Raw genomic sequence first — 22,000 nt, 5'->3', positions numbered from 1 at the left:
TGATACTAGTTATGAAGTTTGGCGTCAAGGATGAAGAAGGGAGGCAGGGAGGATATAACCCCAGCCCCACTCCTTAACTCCGCTTTTGGATTAGAAGTAGCGTTCAGGGCTTCAGATTCCTTGGGGAGGAAGTAGAGAGAATATGGGCTTTGTAATCAGAAGATGGGGTTCAGATGATTGGGTTCTCACTTTTTCGATAGCTGTGTTACCTCAGTTTATTCATTTGTAAAATAGAGATAAGAAATATCTTTAACCTCCTAAGATCATGTGGAATTAAGTGATGTAACGTGATGAAGCGAGGCATGCAGAAGGCCCTGAAAAAATAGTAGTTACCCTTAAGGGAACTAAATGGTCTGGCAACTTGTGAGCTCAAAGCTAGAAAGGCCCGGTGATGGGGAAGATGGGGTCTTTCTGCAGGAACTACAGCAGGGGAGCAGAACCTGTAGGCCACCAGTCTGTGGAGCTGTGTCCAAGAACTCATGTTTGCAACAAGTTCACCAAATGACAAGATATTGTGGGGTCCAGGCCTCCAACTCAAGAAGATGGTCTTGGCCCAGATCATACCTTGCAGCCTGTGCCTTTGGTGGGATGTAAGTGTTGGCAGTGGCTATGCATATCTGCTTATTACTGGCTGTGCCCAAGCCCTGCAGAAATGATTGTTGGACAAGGTCATCTTGCACTCAGGGTTGGTTTTCCAGGCTTCCTTGTTATTTTCCCCTGAGTTCTTCTGTGTTCCTCTTGCAACACCAACCCCACCATTTCCCTCTTCCCTATCTTAGTTGTTGGTCCAAACATGTAATCCATTCTTGCAGTGATTTATTGAGTGATACCGTAACTGGAGTTTGCATTGAAGGACTTATTTTTCTAATTAGAACTAAAAGTCAGTTCCAGGCTGGGTGTGGTGGCTCACGCCTGTAATCCCAGCACTTTGGGAGGCCGAGATGGAAGGATTGCTTAAGGCCAGGAGTTTGAGTCCAGCCTGGGCAACATAGTGAGATCCCATCTCTACAAAAAAACATGTTAGCCAGGAGTGGTAGTGTACACCTCTGGTCCCAGCTACTTGGGAGACTGAGGAGGGAGAATTGCTTGAGGCCAGGAAGTTGAGGCTACAGTGAGCTTTTATCATGCCACTGCTCTCCAGCTTGGGTGACAGAGGGAGATCCTCCCTCAAAAAATAAATAAAAACTACAAAAAAAAATGTCAGTTCCAGGTTGTATCTTTTTTCACAGGGGCCAGACACAGATGAGGAGTAGGTTTTGTTGTATTTATCCATTTAAATTGAGTAATCAGCTTCTCTCTTTGGTTTATACCTTTCTTATTTATTATTATCATTTTAAAAGGATTAGAGATAAAGTGCTTTATGGTCTTTCTCAGTGCAACTGCTTATGCTAGACCTCAGAATTATGACCTCTTCAATTATTTATATTTCCATCTTTATAAATACTGGAAAAAATAGTACAAAGTAAACATCGGGATGCCTAAGGACCTCTAAATTGTGTGTGAGCACATGGGGAAGATGGTTCTTAAGGTTTGAGTTTTGGATTATTGTGGTTGTCTTAAATAATGTTATTTCTATCATTCCTTCCAATGGCTGTCTCCTAGCATGGTTCCCATTTTACAGACTGATGGTAGAGGCAGAAAGAGTCTCTCACTTCTTTGATAGTATTGAGGATTTCAGCCTTTCACCGCTCCTCTCCCCTTTGCTAAAAAAGAAAAAAATCAATATGTATGTTATAGTGTATGTTCAACTATGAGCAACTATGTGTATTCAATGAGAAATGGAATACCATAAAATTACCATAGTTGAACCAAAATGATAGGATAGAATTCGATAGTCTGAGGATGGAAGGGAACTTCAAGGCCACTTTAAAAAACCCCATTCCCATATAATGCTTGAATTCTTAACCACTGTGCATCTAGTATTTGATCATTTCCAGTGATATGTGTGCCTGGCAACTTTTCCATCTCCCAGCGCTTTAATTATCAAAATGTATGTGTGTGTGTGTGTGTGTGTGTGTGTGTGTGTGTGTGCATGTATGTGTGTGTGTTTAGAGACAGAGAGAGACAGAAAGAGAAAGAGAGATTAAAATCCAAGTCACTGTTCTTTCTGGGACCCAAAAAACAAGTCTAGTCATTCTCCATTTCTAGTCTCTTTCCCTAGCAATCGGCTAGACATGCTAGATATAGACACATGTACATCACTCCTTTGATTTACAGCATTCAGTATTTGTCTATCACTTATAAGATAAAACCCATACTTACTTTTTATTTTTATTTTTTTAGAGACAGTGTTTTACTATGTCACCCAGGCTAGAGCATCAGTGGCACAATCATAGCTCACTGCAGCCTGGAACTGCTGGGCTCAAGCAATCCTTCCACCTCTGCCTCCTGAGTAGCAGAGACTACAGATGTGCACCACCAGACCTGGCTAATTTAGTTTTTTACTAATTTTGTGGAGATGGTGTAGTGTCTTGCTATGTTGCTCAGGCTGATCTTGAGGTCCTGGCCTCAAGCACTCCTCCCATCTCAGCCTTCCAAAATGCTGGAATTACAGGTATGAACCACCTTACTCAGCCAGATTTCTTAATATGATATACATGCTCCTTTAAAATCAAGCACCATCTTTGCTTTCAACCCCATTATTAACCACTTTCCCATATACACAACATATGCTTCAGTCATACTAGTCTCTGGTTGTTCCCCAAACACTCCTCAGTGCTTTTGTTTATGCCCTTTCTGCCCACCTTTGCCTGGTGAAATCCTCATCAATCTTCAAATTCTAGGTCAAATACTATCTTTCATATAAAGCATTTTCTAAACCCACCTATGTAAAAAGATTAGTGGTTTCCTATTTTGTTGATGCCTCCATTGCAGCATTTTCCAGTCTGACTTTTTCTAGAACTGACTGTGGCAAGGCTACCAGCCTGGACCAGGGCCTGTGTCTTTTCTGTCACCCAGAAGCAAAGGTCTAACACTGGATATCTGCTGAATGAATGAATGAAAATGAATCATTAATATAGTAGTAAATGAGTTAATTAAAGGTTCCAGGTATGAATACTGAAGCCTGCATTGAGGCAGAGCTGAATCCAAGACTATGTTAGGTTGGTCTGGCACAAGAATCAGAGTTTTCCTCTGCAAGCTATGAAAAATTTGGGTTTAGCACGGATTTGGGATGACGAATTATACATTCAACCAGTGTTGAATGAGCACTTGTCCTTAAGGAGTTTAGAGTCTGTGACCAGGGAGAATGATGATTTTCTTAGCTCGGGCAGTTTTTCTAACAAGGTAGTTGCATTGTGTGTTTTTGAACACTGATGATAAATTCAAGTTTCTCTTCCTGCCCCATAGCCCGGAAGCTGAAGAAACTTGGTAATCTGAAACTACAGGAGGAAGGAGAGGCTTCCAGCACCACCAGCCCCACTGAGGAGACAGCCCAGAAGCTGACAGTGTCACACATTGAAGGCTATGAATGTCAGCCCATCTTTCTGAATGTCCTGGAAGCCATTGAGCCAGGTGTGGTGTGTGCTGGACATGACAACAACCAGCCCGACTCCTTCGCAGCCTTGCTCTCTAGCCTCAATGAACTGGGAGAGAGACAGCTTGTACATGTGGTCAAGTGGGCCAAGGCCTTGCCTGGTAAGGAAAAGGGAAGTGGGAGCATGAGATAAGGGGGATCATATTTAGTGAACGCTCCTATGGGCCAGCCACCACGTCTGGTGCTTTTCTGCCCATTAACTCAGGTAGTCTTCATCGTAACCCTATGGGAGAGAGATTGTTATAAATCTCACTTTAAACATACAGGGATTGAGACTCAGAAAGCAAAGAGAAAGATAGTATTATAAGGTGTCCTATGTGGCCCACATTGATGCACAGCAGTCATGCTTTCACATTTAACTCACAGAAATGGTCAGCAAAATTTCCCTTAATCACAAAATCACATAGACATACCCATATATGCCTTAGGATGCTCTTCTATATTTGCACACACAGGCTCACCCCAAAGATAATCTCCAGCCTGACTGACATTCTGTCTTCAGTGTCACCTTTAGGAACTATATCATGGGAACTCTCATAATATGATATGGTAGAAAGAACATGAGGTTGGGAATCAGCACACTTCAGATCTACTTTTAGTTCTGCTAGTAACTTATTGTGTGATCCCTTCCCCTTCTGGGTCTCAATTTCTCTATCTGTATAATGTATAAGGCATGGTTTGTACCAAATTGATGGTTTTCAAATTTTGCTTCAAGAAATGCTTTGTGCACTTTAAACTACCTAAGGAATCATAATAGGAGGAAAGATTAGGTGATAGTGAAAGAATTATCAACTGTTGGTCTAACAGAAGTTGGATAACAGAAGTTCCCCAGTGATGGGGAACTCACTCCTTTCTTATGTCATCTGTTGCTTAAACAAGTCTGGTTATTAAAATATTACAGCTTAAGGAATTCTTAGAGATCCTCTATCCAATGATTCACAAACTTTCATTTAACAGCCAAGTGCTTTATTTCTCAAAAGAATTGTACACAGATATGAGTGGAGCTAGTTTATTTAAAGCCAGAGTCTGCGGCTTGGGCCTCACCAGTTCAGCCTCTTTCTCTCTATCCCAGGGAAGCCCCCAGATCACTCTTGCAAAATCTTAGGGCTCCGAGGAACACAGTTTGAAAACCAGTGAAGTATATGCTCTTTAAAGGTTCTCCTAATCTTGCAATTATGATTCAAAGACTCTTTTGGAATAATAACAACTAAACCTTCTCTTGTGGAGTCAAAGATTAACCTGCCTTTCAATAATAACTGCCATTCAGGTAGAAATGTATAGTGAACAGAGCAATTTTGTATATATTACCTGAATTGATTCTTATAGGAATCCTATAAAATGAGATTATTTCTCCTGTTTTACAGACCAAATAGGGAAGCTGTGAGAATGATGTGATTGACCTATAGTTACATAGTCAGAAAATAGCAGGACCAGAACTTGAGCCCAGGTTCTCTCCTGATTCCAAATCCTCCCTTTATTCCACTCCACCTGTAGGCTGCAGCACCACTGCAGTTCTGTAACTCTGGGCTTTACAGTGAGGGGCCAAGGCTTCACTGAAGGCCACTTGGGTCATACTGTGGGCTTGCTGCATTTGAAGACATTGCATGTTGGCTGTCAAGTCTTAGATTTGTATTTCCAACTCACAGGTTAGGCCTGGTCACAGCCCTAACCATCTCTTGCACCTTCTCAGCTTGGGAAGCTGAGGTTGACTAGGCAATAAGATCACTGGGAAGGAAACCCAAGGACTCTGATTGGATATGTTCTGTGCCAAAGCAGAGGGTTCACACAGAGAGGAAAAATATAAAAAAGAAAAAGGAGAAAGCTGCTTTAATTCTTATCACTTTTTCATCTGGATATTTTGATATCATGTGTTTGACAAAGATTCAAAGTTTAATCTTCCCAAGCAGTTTCCAAACACTTATCTCATTTTATAAGTTACAGAGCTTTTTCATATAGATGATCCCAGTTAATCCTCACAACAATTCTATGAATCATAGAGACTATTATTTCCATTTCACATGCCAAGGCTCAAAGAGGATAACTAACTTGCTCCATTTGGTCACTTAACACATGGAACCAGAACTTGACCTAGACCTTCAGGTTTCTAAATTGGTTATCTTGACAATAACCTAGTGCAAAATTCTATAGCAGAATTTGTATGACTTGGGATCACTGGGGCTTTCCTTGGCCCAGCCACCAGGATGGAAAGCCCCCTCCCCTTACATTAACAAATCTGCAAACCAATATCAGTTCACCATCTAGCTTGCCAGACTAAATGATCTCTGACTCCGAGTCTTTTAAAAGAATAGCTTCAAAAGAAAGCCAATTACCACATTCATAAGAACTGTTCTTCATATTATCTATAATTACCTACAAGTTCAAGTAATTCACTAATTCAATAGATTGAGTTCTTGACCTGTAAAATGAACTGTGCTAGGCCCCTAATAAGATAAATTTTGTTGTAAGTTTTCTACGACAGTAATGATGTATGGAAATTGCCTAGTAGAGTACCTGGCACATTAATAAATGATAACTATTAATTTAGAGTGGGTGAGTAGACTGGGTGTGCACAGTATATTTAGAATCTAATTTATCTGGTTTGGAATCCTAGCTATAGACTAGTTCTGTGACCTTGAGTAAATCACATGTCTTCTCTGTGCTTCTGTGTCCTCATTTGTAAGATGATAGAATAATCGCTACCTTTCAAATTGTCGTCAACAGATTATGTATAAAGAGCACCTAGTAAGGTAGCCTGAAACATAGTAAATGCTCTGTAAATGGTGGTTTATTATTATGAGACTTGAGTGCTAAGCCACTGCTTTCATGAAACTCAATTTTAGCTACCACTTGCCTTGCCTGCTCATGCATGGACCACAAGGTGAAATTGTCTTCTCTGAAGACCTTGGCAGGCAGATGCACTACAGCAGCAAAGATTTCCAAACTGGCCTTTCTTTGAGCCTATTCTCCCAGACCAGACATGAGACTACAAGTTTCTGCTGCACATGAAAAAAATATGATGTCAGTTGGATTCTAGTGAGAAAACAGAGTGTCTGATAAATTGCTTCTGCTCCCTAGCCTGTTTAATGTGTTTCAAAACCTGAGAATGACTCCTCTCTGTTTCTCCAGAACAGCCTAACACAATGCAAATGGGCGTTGAGTGAATGCATACTTAAGGAAATCTGTAGGGCTGCGGCTACTCTTTCCTCAAGTAATCCCTTGATAGTCATGCAGGCTACTTCAGAGATTGGGCATTAGAGAACAGAGTCAGGTATTATAATCAGATTAGACTCTAGGGAAATTAGCCAGCCATATTGCTGATATGTGCACAGTTACTGGGCTTCCGTGCTAAGCAGCTCTCATTAAGCACAGTTAATTAATATTATGGCCAACTTAAGCTTTCCCTTTTCTCTCCTGTTTGTTAGTTCGGCAGCATTTTAGGGAGAAAAAAATAAGCATCAGTATGGACAATTTGCTTCATACCTGTACAATTTAATTCTCATCCTTCCATGTTCCTTCACATTCACACACTCCACTAGAAGACCAAGGTTCACCAGCCAAAGACTTTTCTTGCTCCCCACTGCCTCCTACCCAAGATATTCAGGGTTCAACCTCCCAGGCCTCTTCTCTAAGAGATCCCTGGTTGCTACATGCCTAGACCCTGCTTCTTATTTCCTACTGAGAAGGGTCAGTCCAAGGCATTCTGTGCTACAGAAGGGTTCCAGGCAGGAACTACTCTGGGATCTGAGGCTCCAGCCAGTCTGTCAGTGTGTCGTTACAGTGAAGGTGGGAAGCACAGGCCTGGGAGCTAAGACTGCCAAGATGAGGTACTCTAGAATCCCTGATATCTGGAAGGCTTAGGATCTAAAGGAAAAGAACAGGGAAATGGGGCTATATGAGTGGACAGGGACCAACCAAGCAGAACAATGTATCTGGACAATGTAGACTTCAGACCTGATCCTATGGCTGACAAAAGTTGGTGACCTTGGTGGTTCCTGAGCTGTAACCTTCAGCAGTGGAGTAGAAAAAACACTGGAGAACAGAATCAGAACACCTGGGTTCTAGTATTAGTTCAGCCACATATAAACCATATGACCTTGGGCAAGTCAATTTATTTCTCTGGCCCTCATGTTCCTTGTTGGTAAAATAAGTGTCACATCACCTAACCTCTGGGATTATTGTGAGAGTTAAATTAGGTCATCAACAGGAAAGTGAGAAGTTTGGTCTACATTTGGGGAAGCATTCCTAATGAGGTATGATGACAAAATTTCAGATAATTCTGGATTTGTTAGTGAGAAGAGAGAGTGTTGGTAGGGATGAGCTCTGAGGTGATGCCTTTATAACTTTAAGCATCCAACTGTTTCAGAACCTCCAGGAGAACATGGCCATGTCTGTACTACCTGTGTGTTATTGTAGAGGTAGCATCTGGGAGCCTCTGCTCTCTGAGTTTAAGGGAGGTAATTTGGAGATCATTTAATTCTCATTTTATAAAAGGAAAACAAATTGAGGATCTTTAGGCCATTTGTTTAGGTTTCTTAAGTGCCCACTCAAATACGTGGACTGTACTAAGTACTAGGGAGGTAAACTTGAATATGAAGATATGGTCCCTGTCTTCAAGAAGCTCTAAGTCTTGTGGGGGAGACAGACATGTATGTACATAGATTTCAATGCTGTGTAATGAGTGCTATAACTGCGTGAGGCTACACAAGGAGCAATGAGAATGTAAAATAAGAATCTTTAAGCCTTCTTCTTGGATGAGTTGGAAAAGCCTTCACAGAAGAGGTAGCCTTTGAGTGAAGACTTGAAAGATGAGTAGGTGTTTAACCGGATGAAAGACCTGAGAAGGAGGAATGCATTCTAGGCAAAAGCAACTGCCTGTGCAGAGATAACAGAGATATAGAGGCATGTGAGAGGGCAAGTGGCAACAGATCAGTCTAGGCAGCAGGTCATAAAGGGCCTGTTCATATATAATGATGGCAGTAAGATGGGGATGGCAGTAAGGTGGGAAACTAGTAGGGCCAGGCTACCTATTGAGTAGAAAAGAATGGAGAGGAACTGCCAGGCAGAAAGTGGGATGGACGCAAGAGAGGGAACATGAAAGTGGTCAACAGGAGGCAGTGGCTGTCAAGACATCTCTCCATACACTGTACACTGTATGTAATATCCGTCTCCCAGGGTTGTTAGAAGGGTCAAACCAGCTCATAGCTGGAAAAGAGCTTTGTGAAGTGAAAACTGCTGTTTATGTGGGAGAAATGATGTTATCCTGCATCTTCGGAAAGGTAGTGTGATCAAGAGCACAGACCTTGGAATCTGACTGCTTTGCTTTGGAACTTGGTCTACCAATTACTAGCTGTATGATCTTGGACAAGTTCCTTAATCTCTCTCTGACTCACTTGTACTGGTTCACAGAATGGAGATAATAATATTACCTACTTTACTAATTGTTGTGAATATTAAATGAGATAATATAAGTAAAGTGCTTAGAAAAGAGTTAAATGTGCCCCATAAATACATACAACTATCATATACCCAAAATAATTTTTAAGTTTTTTTAAAAAAAGCAATCCAATGGAAATCAAAAGAAAAAAAGAGTTTGCTCGTATATGCAGTCAATAAGTGTTAGATTATTTTTCTCTTACAACTGACAATGCCCTTTTTTTTCTCCATCATCATCTCATTTGAGCAGCTCAGTGATGTAGGGAGGACAACGAATATTATCCTCACCATATAGTTTGTGCTTTTCCCCACCACCCCTCAATGGCCAGTCTGGATGGTCCCTGGGGATCCTTAGGGGATGTCCGAATGCCAGACCATCTCTGCCCAGCAGGGGCTCAGACTTAGCTCAGCCCGTCAGTACCCAGATTGACCACTGCCTCTGCCTCTTCTTCTCCAGGCTTCCGCAACTTACACGTGGACGACCAGATGGCTGTCATTCAGTACTCCTGGATGGGGCTCATGGTGTTTGCCATGGGCTGGCGATCCTTCACCAATGTCAACTCCAGGATGCTCTACTTTGCCCCTGATCTGGTTTTCAATGAGTAAGTGCTCCTGGGGCCCAGACCTCACTAAAATACAGCAGCTTGGCCAGACCCAGTTGGTGGTGATGGTGATGGAGTGACAGTGAAGCTTACCTCATTTGACCTGCAGGTGTGGCATTGGATGCCCCAGCCAGCCAACTCGGTATGAGGCAGCTTTGCCCTGGCTTTCAGCCAACTGGTAGGAGCTGAGGAGGATGGTGCTGAGACTACCCCTTTCACACCCAAGAACCAATCCTAGTCGTGTTTCTGGTCTCCTTTACAGCTTATCTCAGAACCACATGGAAAGATTCCTCCCCTTCACTTTGAGCAACATATAAAAGAGGCAGAAAGACTCTGGCTTTAGGGGCTGAAGTTTCTTGGGTTCTGTTGCTACCACCAAAGGCTACTGCTAGTCACCACTTGCTGAGCAACTAGTTTGTGCCAAGAATATGCTAGATACTTTCTAAATCCTATCTCATTGAGTCCTCATGGTGACCTGACCTCCCCTTTTTATAGATAACTCTATTTTTTTTATGGACGGGGAAAGTCAGGCTCAGCAAAATAAAGTGACTCACCCAAAGTCACAGAGCTAGTGCCTGTTGGAGAGAAGATTCAAATGTATTTCCGTGTGAATCCCAGCTCTTCTGCATCATGGTGGTAACTGATGGGGAGGAGTACCTCTACCACTCTCTGTCTGTGTGACCTTGGTACTGCCATTTTCTTTCTCTTAAACAGCTTTAATTAATACCTGCCCTGCCACTAGCTCTATATAACATCATGAATTTGGCCAGTGGCTCAGATTTTGGAATTACATTTTTCTCCACTAAAATCTCAGTTCTATTATTTTCTTAATCAGCATCTTTGGGAAAGACCCTTAACTTTTCTGACCCCCAATTTCTTCGTCAATTAATGATAATAGAACCTTCATAAGTAATTTCTTATGATAACTAAATGGAAACTGACAGATGTGGAATGTCTGGCCCATAGTGGGCAAGAAAAAAAAGAAAAAAAAAAAGTCCCTTTCTGATCCACCGTTCCCTAAGAGTGATATTTTTTTTTCCCTCAAGATGGAGTTTGGCGCTGCCACCCAGGCTGGAGGGTGGTGGTGCAATGATCTCGGCCCACTGCAACCTCCACCTCTCTGGTTCAAGCAATTCTCCTGCCTCAGCTTCCCGAGTAGCTGGGCTTATAGATGCCAGCCAGCATGTCCAGCTAATTTTTGTATTTTTGGTAGAGATGGGATTTCACCATGTTAGCCAGGCTGGTCTTGAACTCCTGACCTCATTATCTGCCCACCTCAGCCGGGCATGATAATCTTTTCTATGTCTGCTGTATGAGGTCCCTCGATGGCATAATGAATGGAGCTGGCCAGAGAAATCTTCCCAAGGACCTTGAGCTAGTCTCCCCACAGAGAATCCTTCCAGTCAGGACAGGAATTGACCTTCCCCCCTCTTCAGCCCTCTAACCCAGAAGAGTCTTAAAATAAAATCTACAGGCCAGTGGTTCCTTCCAGTACAGCACTGCAATGTGAGGGAGAGTGAGCGTCCCCAGCTGCCCTCTCCCAACCCTGCCAGCCTGGTAGCCAGAAGCTAAGAATAACCACTAGGCTTTTGGCACAAACTGCTTTGTGGTTTTCAGACCTCCAAAAAGTTGCCTATGATGCCATCTTCTGGGGCAGGCCTTGAAAAGCCCCCTAACTGTTCATCTCCCATCCTCAAACCCCTGCTGCCCTTAAGCAATTGAATCAACTCCATGAGCACCTGCTCTACCTTCCCCAGAGCTCTGAGACCTTTGGAGCTTTGAAAAGTGATAATTGGCTGTTCTCTAAATCCTCATTTCCTTTTCTACCTCTGAGTAAGCATGTGGCATCCCACCTCAGCTTCCTGGTCCAGTCTTGTTCAGCTTATAAAAAGGCCTCCCCACAGGGTCAGAGGCCTAGACCCATCAAATCCCAGGGCTCCTGAAACAATAGGACCCCTATTCCTCCTGTAGGAAGCCACTATGTTAGAACTCTCAGGGTGTCTACAAACATCTAGATAAGTGTTTCTCAACATGGATTATTTTGACATATTGGGAAAAATAATTTTGTCAATATGTAGAATATGATTGACATACCTGGCACCAGCCTACTTTATACCAAAGAGGATTCCAGTCATTCTGACAGCCCAAACTGCTCCCACGCATTTCTAACACCCACTGAAGAAGCAGTACTCTCCAGTTGAGAGTGACTAATTGCTGCCAGCCTCCCTAAGGTGCTAATGGGGAGCCTCAGACCCAAAGAGAGAGATAAGAACTTGTTCAAAGTAGGTCAACCCATTTGCTGATCTCTTCAACACCAAACTCTATTATCAGCCCTGTTTTTTTCTTTCCTTCTGTCTTTGTAGAGATCACATGTTGTGAGGATAATGAGCCTGAACCTTAGCTGTGTGACCTTGGGCAAATTACTGAACTTCTATGTGCCTCAAATTTTATCTGGAGACTGCTGAAGAGTATTATAATAGCACCTTTCTACATGTCATTTATGGAACACCTGCTATGTGTCAGGCACTGTGCTTAGTGTTTTCCAATCTTCATTTCTCATCTTATTTTCTTTCTTGCACTCCCACCAACCCTGCTCTCCTCCTAAATTCCATTCCTGCCTCATTTTTACACCCTCCATTCTCCTCTCTCTTCCTTCCTTTAACTGTCTCCCTAGTATTTTTTCCCTTTTTCCCCCTTTCTTGTCCCCTTCCCCTATGAATTTCCTCCCTTTCCTTTCCCCTTCTCTTTCCTCCATTCCCCACTTTTTCTGCCCCTGAGGCCTGCAGCAATGTTAAAGGAATCCTCATTCCAGCATTGTGATTTCAATGGTAAAAAAAGATTGCAGCATTGTCATCAACAGAGGTGGGAAAGTACATTGGAGACTGGAGCAGGGCCAGACCTCAGGGTCAGCCAATCTTACTAAAAAATTCTCTATAGTGAAAGAGCTTGGAGCAACACTGTTCTGCTCAATTGATTTGTGATACCATCTAAACACTTCCTCTTTCCAGTTGGGCTTCAGCCTGAGTTGAATAATTCTACACCATCTGCCCCCTTCTCTCTTTCTCCAGGACAGCCAAGATCTCTCTGAGATAGGATGCTGAGTTTCCACCCAGACAATACCAGGCCTTCTCATCCTGTGGAGTAGGCTAGTGGCTTGGAAACCAAAATGTCAAACCATAGCCTTTAGGCTCCATCTGGGAGGTCTTTGTCCTCACCACTTAAGTGGGTGTCAGATTTCCTTCCCTTTCCGCATATGCTGCACAATCAATTTCTGTCTTACACACACACACACACACACACACACACAATTTTTGAAGTGCTGAAAACTAGAAAGCCTACTAGCATGAGGATGCTGTGTCTTCTCTTAGAGGTATGCCATGGTCAGCCATGGAACCGAGAGGTTGCTCTTCCTTGAAAAGTTGGCCAAGCATTGGCCACCTCCCCGTATAATTTATAGGTGATAATGTGGTGATCTGTTCAGAAGTAACTATAATAAATGCAGCTCACATATGTCTACAGTTTCCAAACTGTGGTAAGGAGCAGCCAGCATATGAGGGAATGGGCTCCCCTTCAGCAGGGGACATTTAAATTAGACATTCAAAAACACTCCCTGGCAGATTTAACATTGAAACTCATTTTGAAAGAACAATGTGGAATCTCCTTCACTGGAAGTTTTTGAAGAAATATTAAATTTCTAGTATTCCAGGCCAGAGGCAAAGGGGTCAACAGGATGACCAAACACTTCGGGTCACTTGCAAATCTTGGTGTCCTGATGTTAAGAGCTGACTACTGGGGCTTCTCCTAAAAATCCTTCATGTTGAGCTGCCTGGGAGGCAGGTTCTTGTTCTGGCTGTAGCTGGGATATTAGAACTCTAGTCAGGGAGACCATGTGCCTGCCCCATTGTGTTCATTTGGTTAGGCTTTCTTGTCCCCGACTCAGAAAACAGAAGGGGCACAGAGACCTGGAAATTCCATGCACTAACCCATATCCTGGCCAGGGAGGATAGTAGTAATCAGGATGTCAGGATTTTGGAAAAGAGAGAGATTAAAAAAACAAAAAACAAACAAACAAACAAACAAAAAAACCAGACCAACAAACAAACAAACAAAAACCTCATCCTGATCCCTGAAGCACCAGCAGGAGAAACAGCAAGCTCTTCTTGGAGAACCTGGGGAGGAAGGGCAATTAGAGACATTCCCTCTGGGCTTATTGCAAGCCTCCCCTCATTCCTTTTTCCTCTATGTATCTCCTTCCCAGGTACCGCATGCACAAGTCCCGGATGTACAGCCAGTGTGTCCGAATGAGGCACCTCTCTCAAGAGTTTGGATGGCTCCAAATCACCCCCCAGGAATTCCTGTGCATGAAAGCGCTGCTACTCTTCAGCATTAGTAAGTGCCTAGAGGTGCAGGGAATGCCCCTGAGGGCACAGAGACTCAGAGAGGACCACTTTTGCCATTAAAACGTTATTAGGGAGATGCCAGCTCCTTGACATTTCCCTTCTTCATTTCCCCTCCCCATCCCCACTGTACTCTCCCTCAGTATCATTCTTCTAACAAGAAACAATTTCATGACTAGAAGCCAATGTATTTGCTAGAAGTCAGCTTCCATCGGATTCCTCACCTATCCCTAGTCTATCTTTGGGACAAGGCCTTTTAGACTGGTTATAGCAGGTCTGTGAATTTCTCCACAGCTTCTGCTATAGAAACAAACATGGGCCACCTTGTATTCCTTGCAGGGCAGTAAAGCAGGAGGCATTTCCTCCTGGAAAGATTTCCTCTTCTGCCAACAGGAGGAGGTCTATGTAAGCAACTCAGGTAGGATTTATTTGGCAGCCAAGGAACTTTTCTTTAATATCTTTTCTAACAAGAGCCCTTTCTTAGCCTCTGTTGAGGGAGAAAGGCAAAATTTGATATTCAAAGCTATGTGTTTTAGTTGTCTAAATCAGGGTTTGACTGTAAATGACATAAAAGCTTAGGTCCTAAAAAATGAGTATATGAGAAGAGTAGAAAAAGAAAACATTCAGGAAATTTGATTTACTTGACTCCCTTCAGATTGGATCCAGCTATCCTTTCCCCTGAGATCTCCCTGACAGACTGAAGGCCCCAAGCCCACAGACTTCAACTAACAGGAAGCCAAGTAGATGGTTCCCTGTGGGGGTGGGGGTCAAGTTTGTGGTCAGAAAACTTGGTGCTTTGTCTAATGTTCCTTCGTGGGCATGCTTCCCCTCCCCATTCTGTCTTCATCCCACATCAGTTCCAGTGGATGGGCTGAAAAATCAAAAATTCTTTGATGAACTTCGAATGAACTACATCAAGGAACTCGATCGTATCATTGCATGCAAAAGAAAAAATCCCACATCCTGCTCAAGGCGTTTCTACCAGCTCACCAAGCTCCTGGACTCCGTGCAGCCTGTAAGCAAACGATGGAGGGTGCTTTATCAGGGAGAACAGCCTGATAGAGCCAATGATAATGTGCTTCTCTAGGGTCTGGCACCACCTGTTGGGAGGTGCTTCCATTCCCCTCTGGCTTTGAGTGTGGTCCAGGAAGAAAATGTGGTGAAGAAAGGAACACGGGTCACAGTGTCCCAGCTGGATATTGTGAAAGGGGTGGAGGAGTTGAGAACAGAGCAGTTGGGACTCAGGGAAGGGACTTACAGCAGATGAATTCTCTAGGCAGACAAAACAGACCTGGATGTTTCTCCCCTCTTCTTTGAGTCATGTTCATGTGAGTTTGTCTGTGTGTGTGTGTGTGTGCGTGTGTGTGTGTATGTGTGTGACAGAGAGAGAGAGGAGAGAGGGGGAGAGAGAGAGAGAGAGAGAGAGACAGAGAGAGAGAGAGAGAGAGATGGAGTGCAGAGGCTGGGGTGAGAGCACAAGCTGGAGAAGTCTTGAGTCAGAAAGCTTACAATGGTATAAGACATCGCTTGGGAGCCCTCAGTGACTCCATGGAGACCATCTCTCTCTCTCTCTCTCTCTCTCTCTCACACACACACACACACACACACACACACACACACACGACCTCATGGGGGAGGACCAAGGAAGGACAGGGAAGGGGGAGGAAACAAAAGACTGAAAGACCAAAAATCAAAGGTTAGGGAAGTCTAGCAGAGCCCACCTCCTTGTAAACCCTGTTTTTCTGTCTCTTATTGTTCCCTACAGATTGCGAGAGAGCTGCATCAGTTCACTTTTGACCTGCTAATCAAGTCACACATGGTGAGCGTGGACTTTCCGGAAATGATGGCAGAGATCATCTCTGTGCAAGTGCCCAAGATCCTTTCTGGGAAAGTCAAGCCCATCTATTTCCACACCCAGTGAAGCATTGGAAATCCCTATTTCCTCACCCCAGCTCATGCCCCCTTTCAGATGTCTTCTGCCTGTTATAACTCTGCACTACTCCTCTGCAGTGCCTTGGGGAATTTCCTCTATTGATGTACAGTCTGTCATGAACATGTTCCTGAGTTCTATTTGCTGGGCTTTTTTTTTCTCTTTCTCTCCTTTCGTTTTCTTCTTCCCTCCCTATCTAATCCTCCCATGGCAACTTCAGACTTTGCTCCCCATTGTGACTCCTATCTGTGTTTTGAATGGTGTTGTATGCCTTTAAATCTGTGATGATCCTCATGTGGCCCAGTATCAAGTTGTGCTTGTTTACAGCACTACTCTCTGCCAGCCACACAAACGTTTACTTATCTTATGCCACGGGAAGTTTAGAGAGCTAAGATTATCTGGGGAAATCAAAACAAAAGCAAGCAAAAAAAAAAAAAAAAAGGCAAAAACAAAACGAAAAATAAGCCAAAAAACCTTGCTAGTGTTTTTTCCTCAAAAATAAATAAATAAATAAATAATTACACACATACAAACAAATATATAGAAATCCCCAAAGAGGCCAATAGTGACTAGAAGGTGAAAATTGCAGGCCCCTGGGGAGTTACTGATTTTTTCATCTCCTCCCTCCATGGGAGACTTTATTTTCTGCCAATGGCTGTTGCCATTAGAGGGCAGAGTGACCCCAGAGCTGAGTTGGGCAGGGGGCTGGACAGAGAGAGAGGAGAGGACAAGGAGGGCAGATGGAACATCAGTACCTGCCCACAGCCTTGGCCCCTGGGGGCTAGACTGCTCAACTGTAGAGCAATTCATTATACTGAAAATGTGCTTGTTGTTGAAAATTTGTCTGCATGTTAATGCCTCACCCCCAAACCCTTTTCTTTCTCACTCTCTGCCTCCAACCTCAAATTGACTTTCAATAGTTTTTCTAAGACCTTTGAACTGAATGTTCTCTTTAGCCAAAACTTGGTGACTTCCACAGAAAAGTCAGACCACTGAGAAGAAGGGGAGCAGAGATTTAACCCTTTGTAAGGCCCCGTTTGGATCCAGGTCTGCTTTCTCATGTGTGAGTCAGAGAGGAGCTGGAGCCAGAGGAGAAGAAAGTGATAGCTTGACTGTTCTCCTGCTTAGGACACTGAATAGTTAAACTTTCACTGCCACTACATTTTCCCCACCTTTAAAAGACCTGGATGAAGTTTTCTGCCAAAGTCCGTGAAGCCACAAGCACCTTATGTCCTCCACTCAGTGTTTTGTAGGCCCGAACTTCATCACACTGCATTTCAGCCATGGTGGTCAAGCCTGTTTGCTTCTTTTGGGCATGTTCACAGATTCTCTGTTAAGAGCTCCCCCCATCAAGAAGGTTAGCAGACCAACAGCTCTGACATCTATCTGTAGATGCCAGTAGTCACAAAGATTTCTTACCAACTGTCAGATCGCTGGAGCCCTTAGACAAACTGGAAAGAAGGCATCAAAGGGATCAGACAAACTGGGTGTCTTGTCCTTGTCCCCCAGAGATGACACCCTTCCAGCAAGTGGAGAAGTTCTCACTTCCTTCTTTAGAGCAGCTAAAAGGGCTGCCCAGATCAGGGTTGAAGAGAAAACTCAATTACCAGGGTGGGAAGAATGAAGGCACTAGAACCAGAAACCCTGCAAATGCTCTTCTTGCCACCCAGCATATCCACCTGCCGAAGTCATGAGAAGAGAGAAGGAACAAAGAGGAGACTTTGACTACTGAATTAAAATCTTCAGCGGCAAAGCCTAAAGTCAGATGGACACCATCTGGTGAGTTCACTCATCATCCTCCTCTGCTGCTGATTCTGGGCTCTGACATTGCCCATACTCACTCAGATTCCCCACCTTTGTTGCTGCCTCTTAGTCAGAGGGAGGCCGAACCATTGAGACTTTCTATAGAACCATGGTTTCTTCCGGAAAGGTCTGGTTGGTGTGGCTCCAATACATTGCCACCCATGAACTCAAGGTGTGCCCTGGGACACTGGTTTCATCTAGTCTTTTGGCACGCCTGTGTTCTGTTGACTTCATTCTCCAACCCCAAGTGCAAGGGAAAATGTCCACCTACTTTCTCATCTTGGCCACTGCCTCCTTACTTAGCTCTTAATCTCATCTGTTGAACTCAAGAAATCAAGGGCCAGTCATCAAGCTGCCCATTTTAATTGGTTCACTCTGTTTGTTGAGAGGATAGTTTCTGAGTGACATGATATGATCCACAAGGGTTTCCTTCCCTGATTTCTGCATTGATATTAATAGCCAAACGAACTTGCAAAACAGCTTCTTTAAATAACAAGGGAGAGGGGAACCTAAGATGAGTAATATGCCAATCCAAGACTGCTGGACAAAACTAAAGCTAACAGGTTCCCTTTCTGGGATGGGATAGACACATTCTGGTTTTCTTTATTACTACACCATCTGGCTCATGTACAGGATCACTTTTAGCTGTTTTAAACAGAAAAAAATTCCACCACTCTTTTCAGTTACACTAGGTTACATTTTAATAGGTCCTTTACATCTGTTTTGGAATGATTTTCATCTTTTGTGATACATGGATTGAATTATATCATTCTCATATCTCTCCTTGTAAATACTAGAAGCTCTCCTTTACATTTCTCTATCAAATGTTTCATCTTTATGGGTTTCCCAGTTGTGACTCTTGTCTCTATGAATATATGTTTTTCATTTGCAAAAGCCAAAAATCAGTGAAACAGCAGTGTAATTAAAAGCAACAACTGGATTACTCCAAATTTCCAAATGACAAGACTAGGGAAAAATAGCCTACACAAGGCTTTAGGCCTTCTCTTTCTGTGCTTGGATTTGAGTGAACAAAGGAGGTTTTAGCTTGGCTCTGTTCTCCCATGGATGAAAGGAGGAGGATTTTTTTTTTTCTTTTGGCCATTGATGTTCTAGTCAATGTAATTGACAGAAGTCTCATTTTGCATGCACTCTGCTCTACAAACAGAGTTGGTATGGTTGGTATACTGTACTCACCTGTGAAGGACTGGCCACTCAGACCCACTTAACTGGCGAGCTAGAAGATGAGGATCACTCACCGGAAAAGTCACGAGGACCATCTCCAAACAAGTTGGCAGTGCTTGATGTGGATGAAGAGTGAGGAAGAGAAAAAGAAGGAGCACCAGGGAGAAGACCTCGTCTGTGCCAGGCAGCAGACTGCTGCCAGGATCACTAACTCTGTAGTCAAAGAAAAGAGTCGTGTGGCGGTTTCAGCTCTCGTTCATTGGGCAGCTCGCCTGGGCCCAGCCTCTGTGTTGACATGGGAGTTGTTGGATTCTTTGTTTCATAGCTTTTTCTATGCCACAGGCAATGTTGTTGTTCTTGGAAAGTTTATTATTTTTTTTAATTCCCTTACTCTGAGAAAGGGATATTTTGAAGGACTGTCATATATCTTTGAAAAAAGAAAATCTGTAATACATATATTTTTATGTATGTTCACTGGCACTAAAAAAATAGAGAGAGCTTCATTCTGTCCTTTGGGTAGTTGCTGAGGTAATTGTCCAGGTTGAAAAACAATGTGCTGATGCTAGAGTCCCTCTCTGTCCATACTCTACTTCCAAATGGATATAGGCATACATAATAAGTTTTATTCGACTTGTACTTTAAGAGAAAATATGTCCACCATCCACATGATACTGACACAAATGAGCTAACATTGAGCTTCAAGTAGCTTCTAAGTGTTCGTTTCACTAGGCACAGCACAGATGTGGCCTTTCCCCCCTTCTCTCCCTTGATATCTGGCAGGGCATAAAGGCCCAGGCCACTTCCTCTGCCCCTTCCCAGCCCTGCACCAAAGCTGCATTTCAGGAGACTCTCTCGAGACAGTCCAGTAACTACCGGAGCATGGCCCCTGCATAGCCCTGGAAAAATAAGAGGCTGGCTGTCTACGAATCATCTTGTGCCAGTTGCCCAGGTGAGAGGGCACTGGGCCAAGGGAGTGGTTTTCATGTTTGACCCACTACAAGGGGTCATGGGAATCAGGAATGCCAAAGTACCAGATCAAATCCAAAACTTAAAGTCAAAATAAGCCATTCAGCATGTTCAGTTTCTTGGAAAAGGAAGTTTCTACCCCTGATGCCTTTGTAGGCAGATCTGTTCTCACCATTAATCTTTTTGAAAATCTTTTAAAGCAGTTTTTAAAAAGAGAGATGAAAGCATCACATTATGTAACCAAAGATTACATTGTATCTGCTAAGATACCAAAATTCACAAGGGCAGGGAGGGAGCAAGCATTAGTGCCTCTTTGATAAGCTGTCCAAAGACAGACTAAAGGACTTTGCTGGTGACTGACTTATAAGAGTTTTGTGGGTTTTTTTTTCCCTAATAATATACGTGTTTGGAAGAGTTGAAAATAATTTTGGGAAAATGGGTTTATGGGTCCTTCACTAAGTGATTTTATAAGTAGAACTGGCTTTCCTTTTCTTTAGTAGTTGCTGAGCAAATTCTTGAAGCTCCATCATTGCATGGTTGGAAATGGAGCTATTCTTAGCCACTGTGTTTGCTAGTGCCCATGTTAGCTTATCTGAAGATGTGAAACCCTTGCTGATAAGGAATCATTTAAAGTACTAGATTTTGCACTAGAGGGACAGCAGGCAGAAATCCTTATTTCTGCCCACTTTGGATGGCACAAGAAGTTATCTGCAGTTGAAGGCAGAAAGTTGAAATATATTGTAAATGAATATTTGTATTCATGTTTCAAAATTGAAATATATATATATATATTTTATATATATATATATATACACACACACATATATATAGTGTGTGTGTGTGTGTGTGCGCGCGCGCGTGTGTGTGTTCTGATAGCTTTACCTTTCTCTGGATCTTTAGATTTGGTTCCAGATCACACCTGATGCCATGTACTTGTGAGAGAGGATGCAGTTATGTTATGGAAGCTCTCTCAGAACAGACAAGACATGTAGATTAATCAGATAACTAAAAGTTTTCTCCCCTATTGGGTCTGACCCACAGGTCCTGTGAAGGAGCAGAGGGGTAAAAAGAGTAGAGGACATGATACATTGTACTTTACTAGTTCAAGACAGATGAATGTGGAAAGTGTAAAAACTCAGTGGAACTGATTGAGATTTACCACAGGGAAGGCCCAAACTTGGGGCCAAAAGCCTACCCAAGTGATTGACCAGTGGCGCCCTAATGGGACCTGAGCTATTGGGAGAAGAGAACTGTTCTTTGGTCTTCACCATCCTTGTGAGAGAAGGACAGTTTCCTGCATTGGAACCTGGAGCAAGCGCTCCATCTTTCACACAAATTCCCTCACCTGAGATTGAGGTGCTCCTGTTAATGGGTGTCTGTGTGCTGTAATTCTGGTTTTGGATATGTTCTGTAAAGATTTTGACAAATGAAAATATGTTTTTATCTGTTAAAACTTGTCAGAGTACTAGAAGTTGTATCTCTGTAGGTGCAGGTCCATTTCTGCCCACGGGTAGGGTGTTTTTCTTTGACTAAGAGATTGACACCGGGATCTGTTGCCCAGGGCCTCCCAACTCAACCATTTCTAGGTGAAGGCAGAAAAATCCACATTAGTCACTCCTCTTCAGACATTTCAGCTGAGATAACAAATCATTTGGAATTTCTTCACCCATAGAAAGAGTGGTAGGTATTTGAATTTAGTAGGTGGAGTTTTATAGAAAAAAACAGCTTTTGCCTCAGTTTTGATTTATCCTCATTTGATTTGGCCAGAACGTAGGTAATATGCATCGATTGGCTTCTGATTCCAATTCAGTATAGCAGGGTGCTGGGTTTTTTCTTTTCCCCACCCGTCTCTTAGCCTAGGGAATTAAATAAGAAGCCTTAGAATGGGTGGCCCTTGTGACCTGAAACACTTCCTACATAAGCTACTTAACAAGATTGTCATGTAGCTGCAGATTCCTTTGCCCACCAAAGACTAGAACACACGCATATCCATAAACCAAAGGAAAGACAACTCTGAAATGCTGTTTCTCTGGTGGTTCCCTCTCTGGCTGTTGCTTCACAGTATGGGAACCTGTACTCTGCATAGGTGACAGGCCAGATTTGCATTCTCTTACAACCTTAGCCCTTGGTGTTAACTGTCCTACAGTGAAGT

At 43.1% G+C, this 22,000-nt stretch overlaps 1 protein-coding gene across 1 annotated transcript in view; it reads left to right on the top strand.

Moving 5' to 3' along the window:
• AR (androgen receptor) overlaps positions 1-16,037 on the top strand; it is a 163,417-nt gene extending 147,380 nt beyond the window's left edge. Inside the window, exons 4-8 of the mRNA XM_025372090.1 lie at positions 3,349-3,636; positions 9,426-9,570; positions 13,829-13,959; positions 14,825-14,982; positions 15,733-16,037. Of these exons, the coding sequence (XP_025227875.1) occupies positions 3,349-3,636; positions 9,426-9,570; positions 13,829-13,959; positions 14,825-14,982; positions 15,733-15,888 (878 nt within the window). The 3' untranslated portion in view covers positions 15,889-16,037. The remainder of the gene's footprint in view (positions 1-3,348; positions 3,637-9,425; positions 9,571-13,828; positions 13,960-14,824; positions 14,983-15,732) is intronic.
• Positions 16,038-22,000: the final 5,963 nt, after the last annotated feature.

The sequence above is a fragment of the Theropithecus gelada genome, chromosome X (assembly GCF_003255815.1).
Source record: "Theropithecus gelada isolate Dixy chromosome X, Tgel_1.0, whole genome shotgun sequence".
NCBI lineage: Eukaryota > Metazoa > Chordata > Mammalia > Primates > Cercopithecidae > Theropithecus > Theropithecus gelada.
This window is presented reverse-complemented; position numbering and strand designations above follow the sequence as displayed.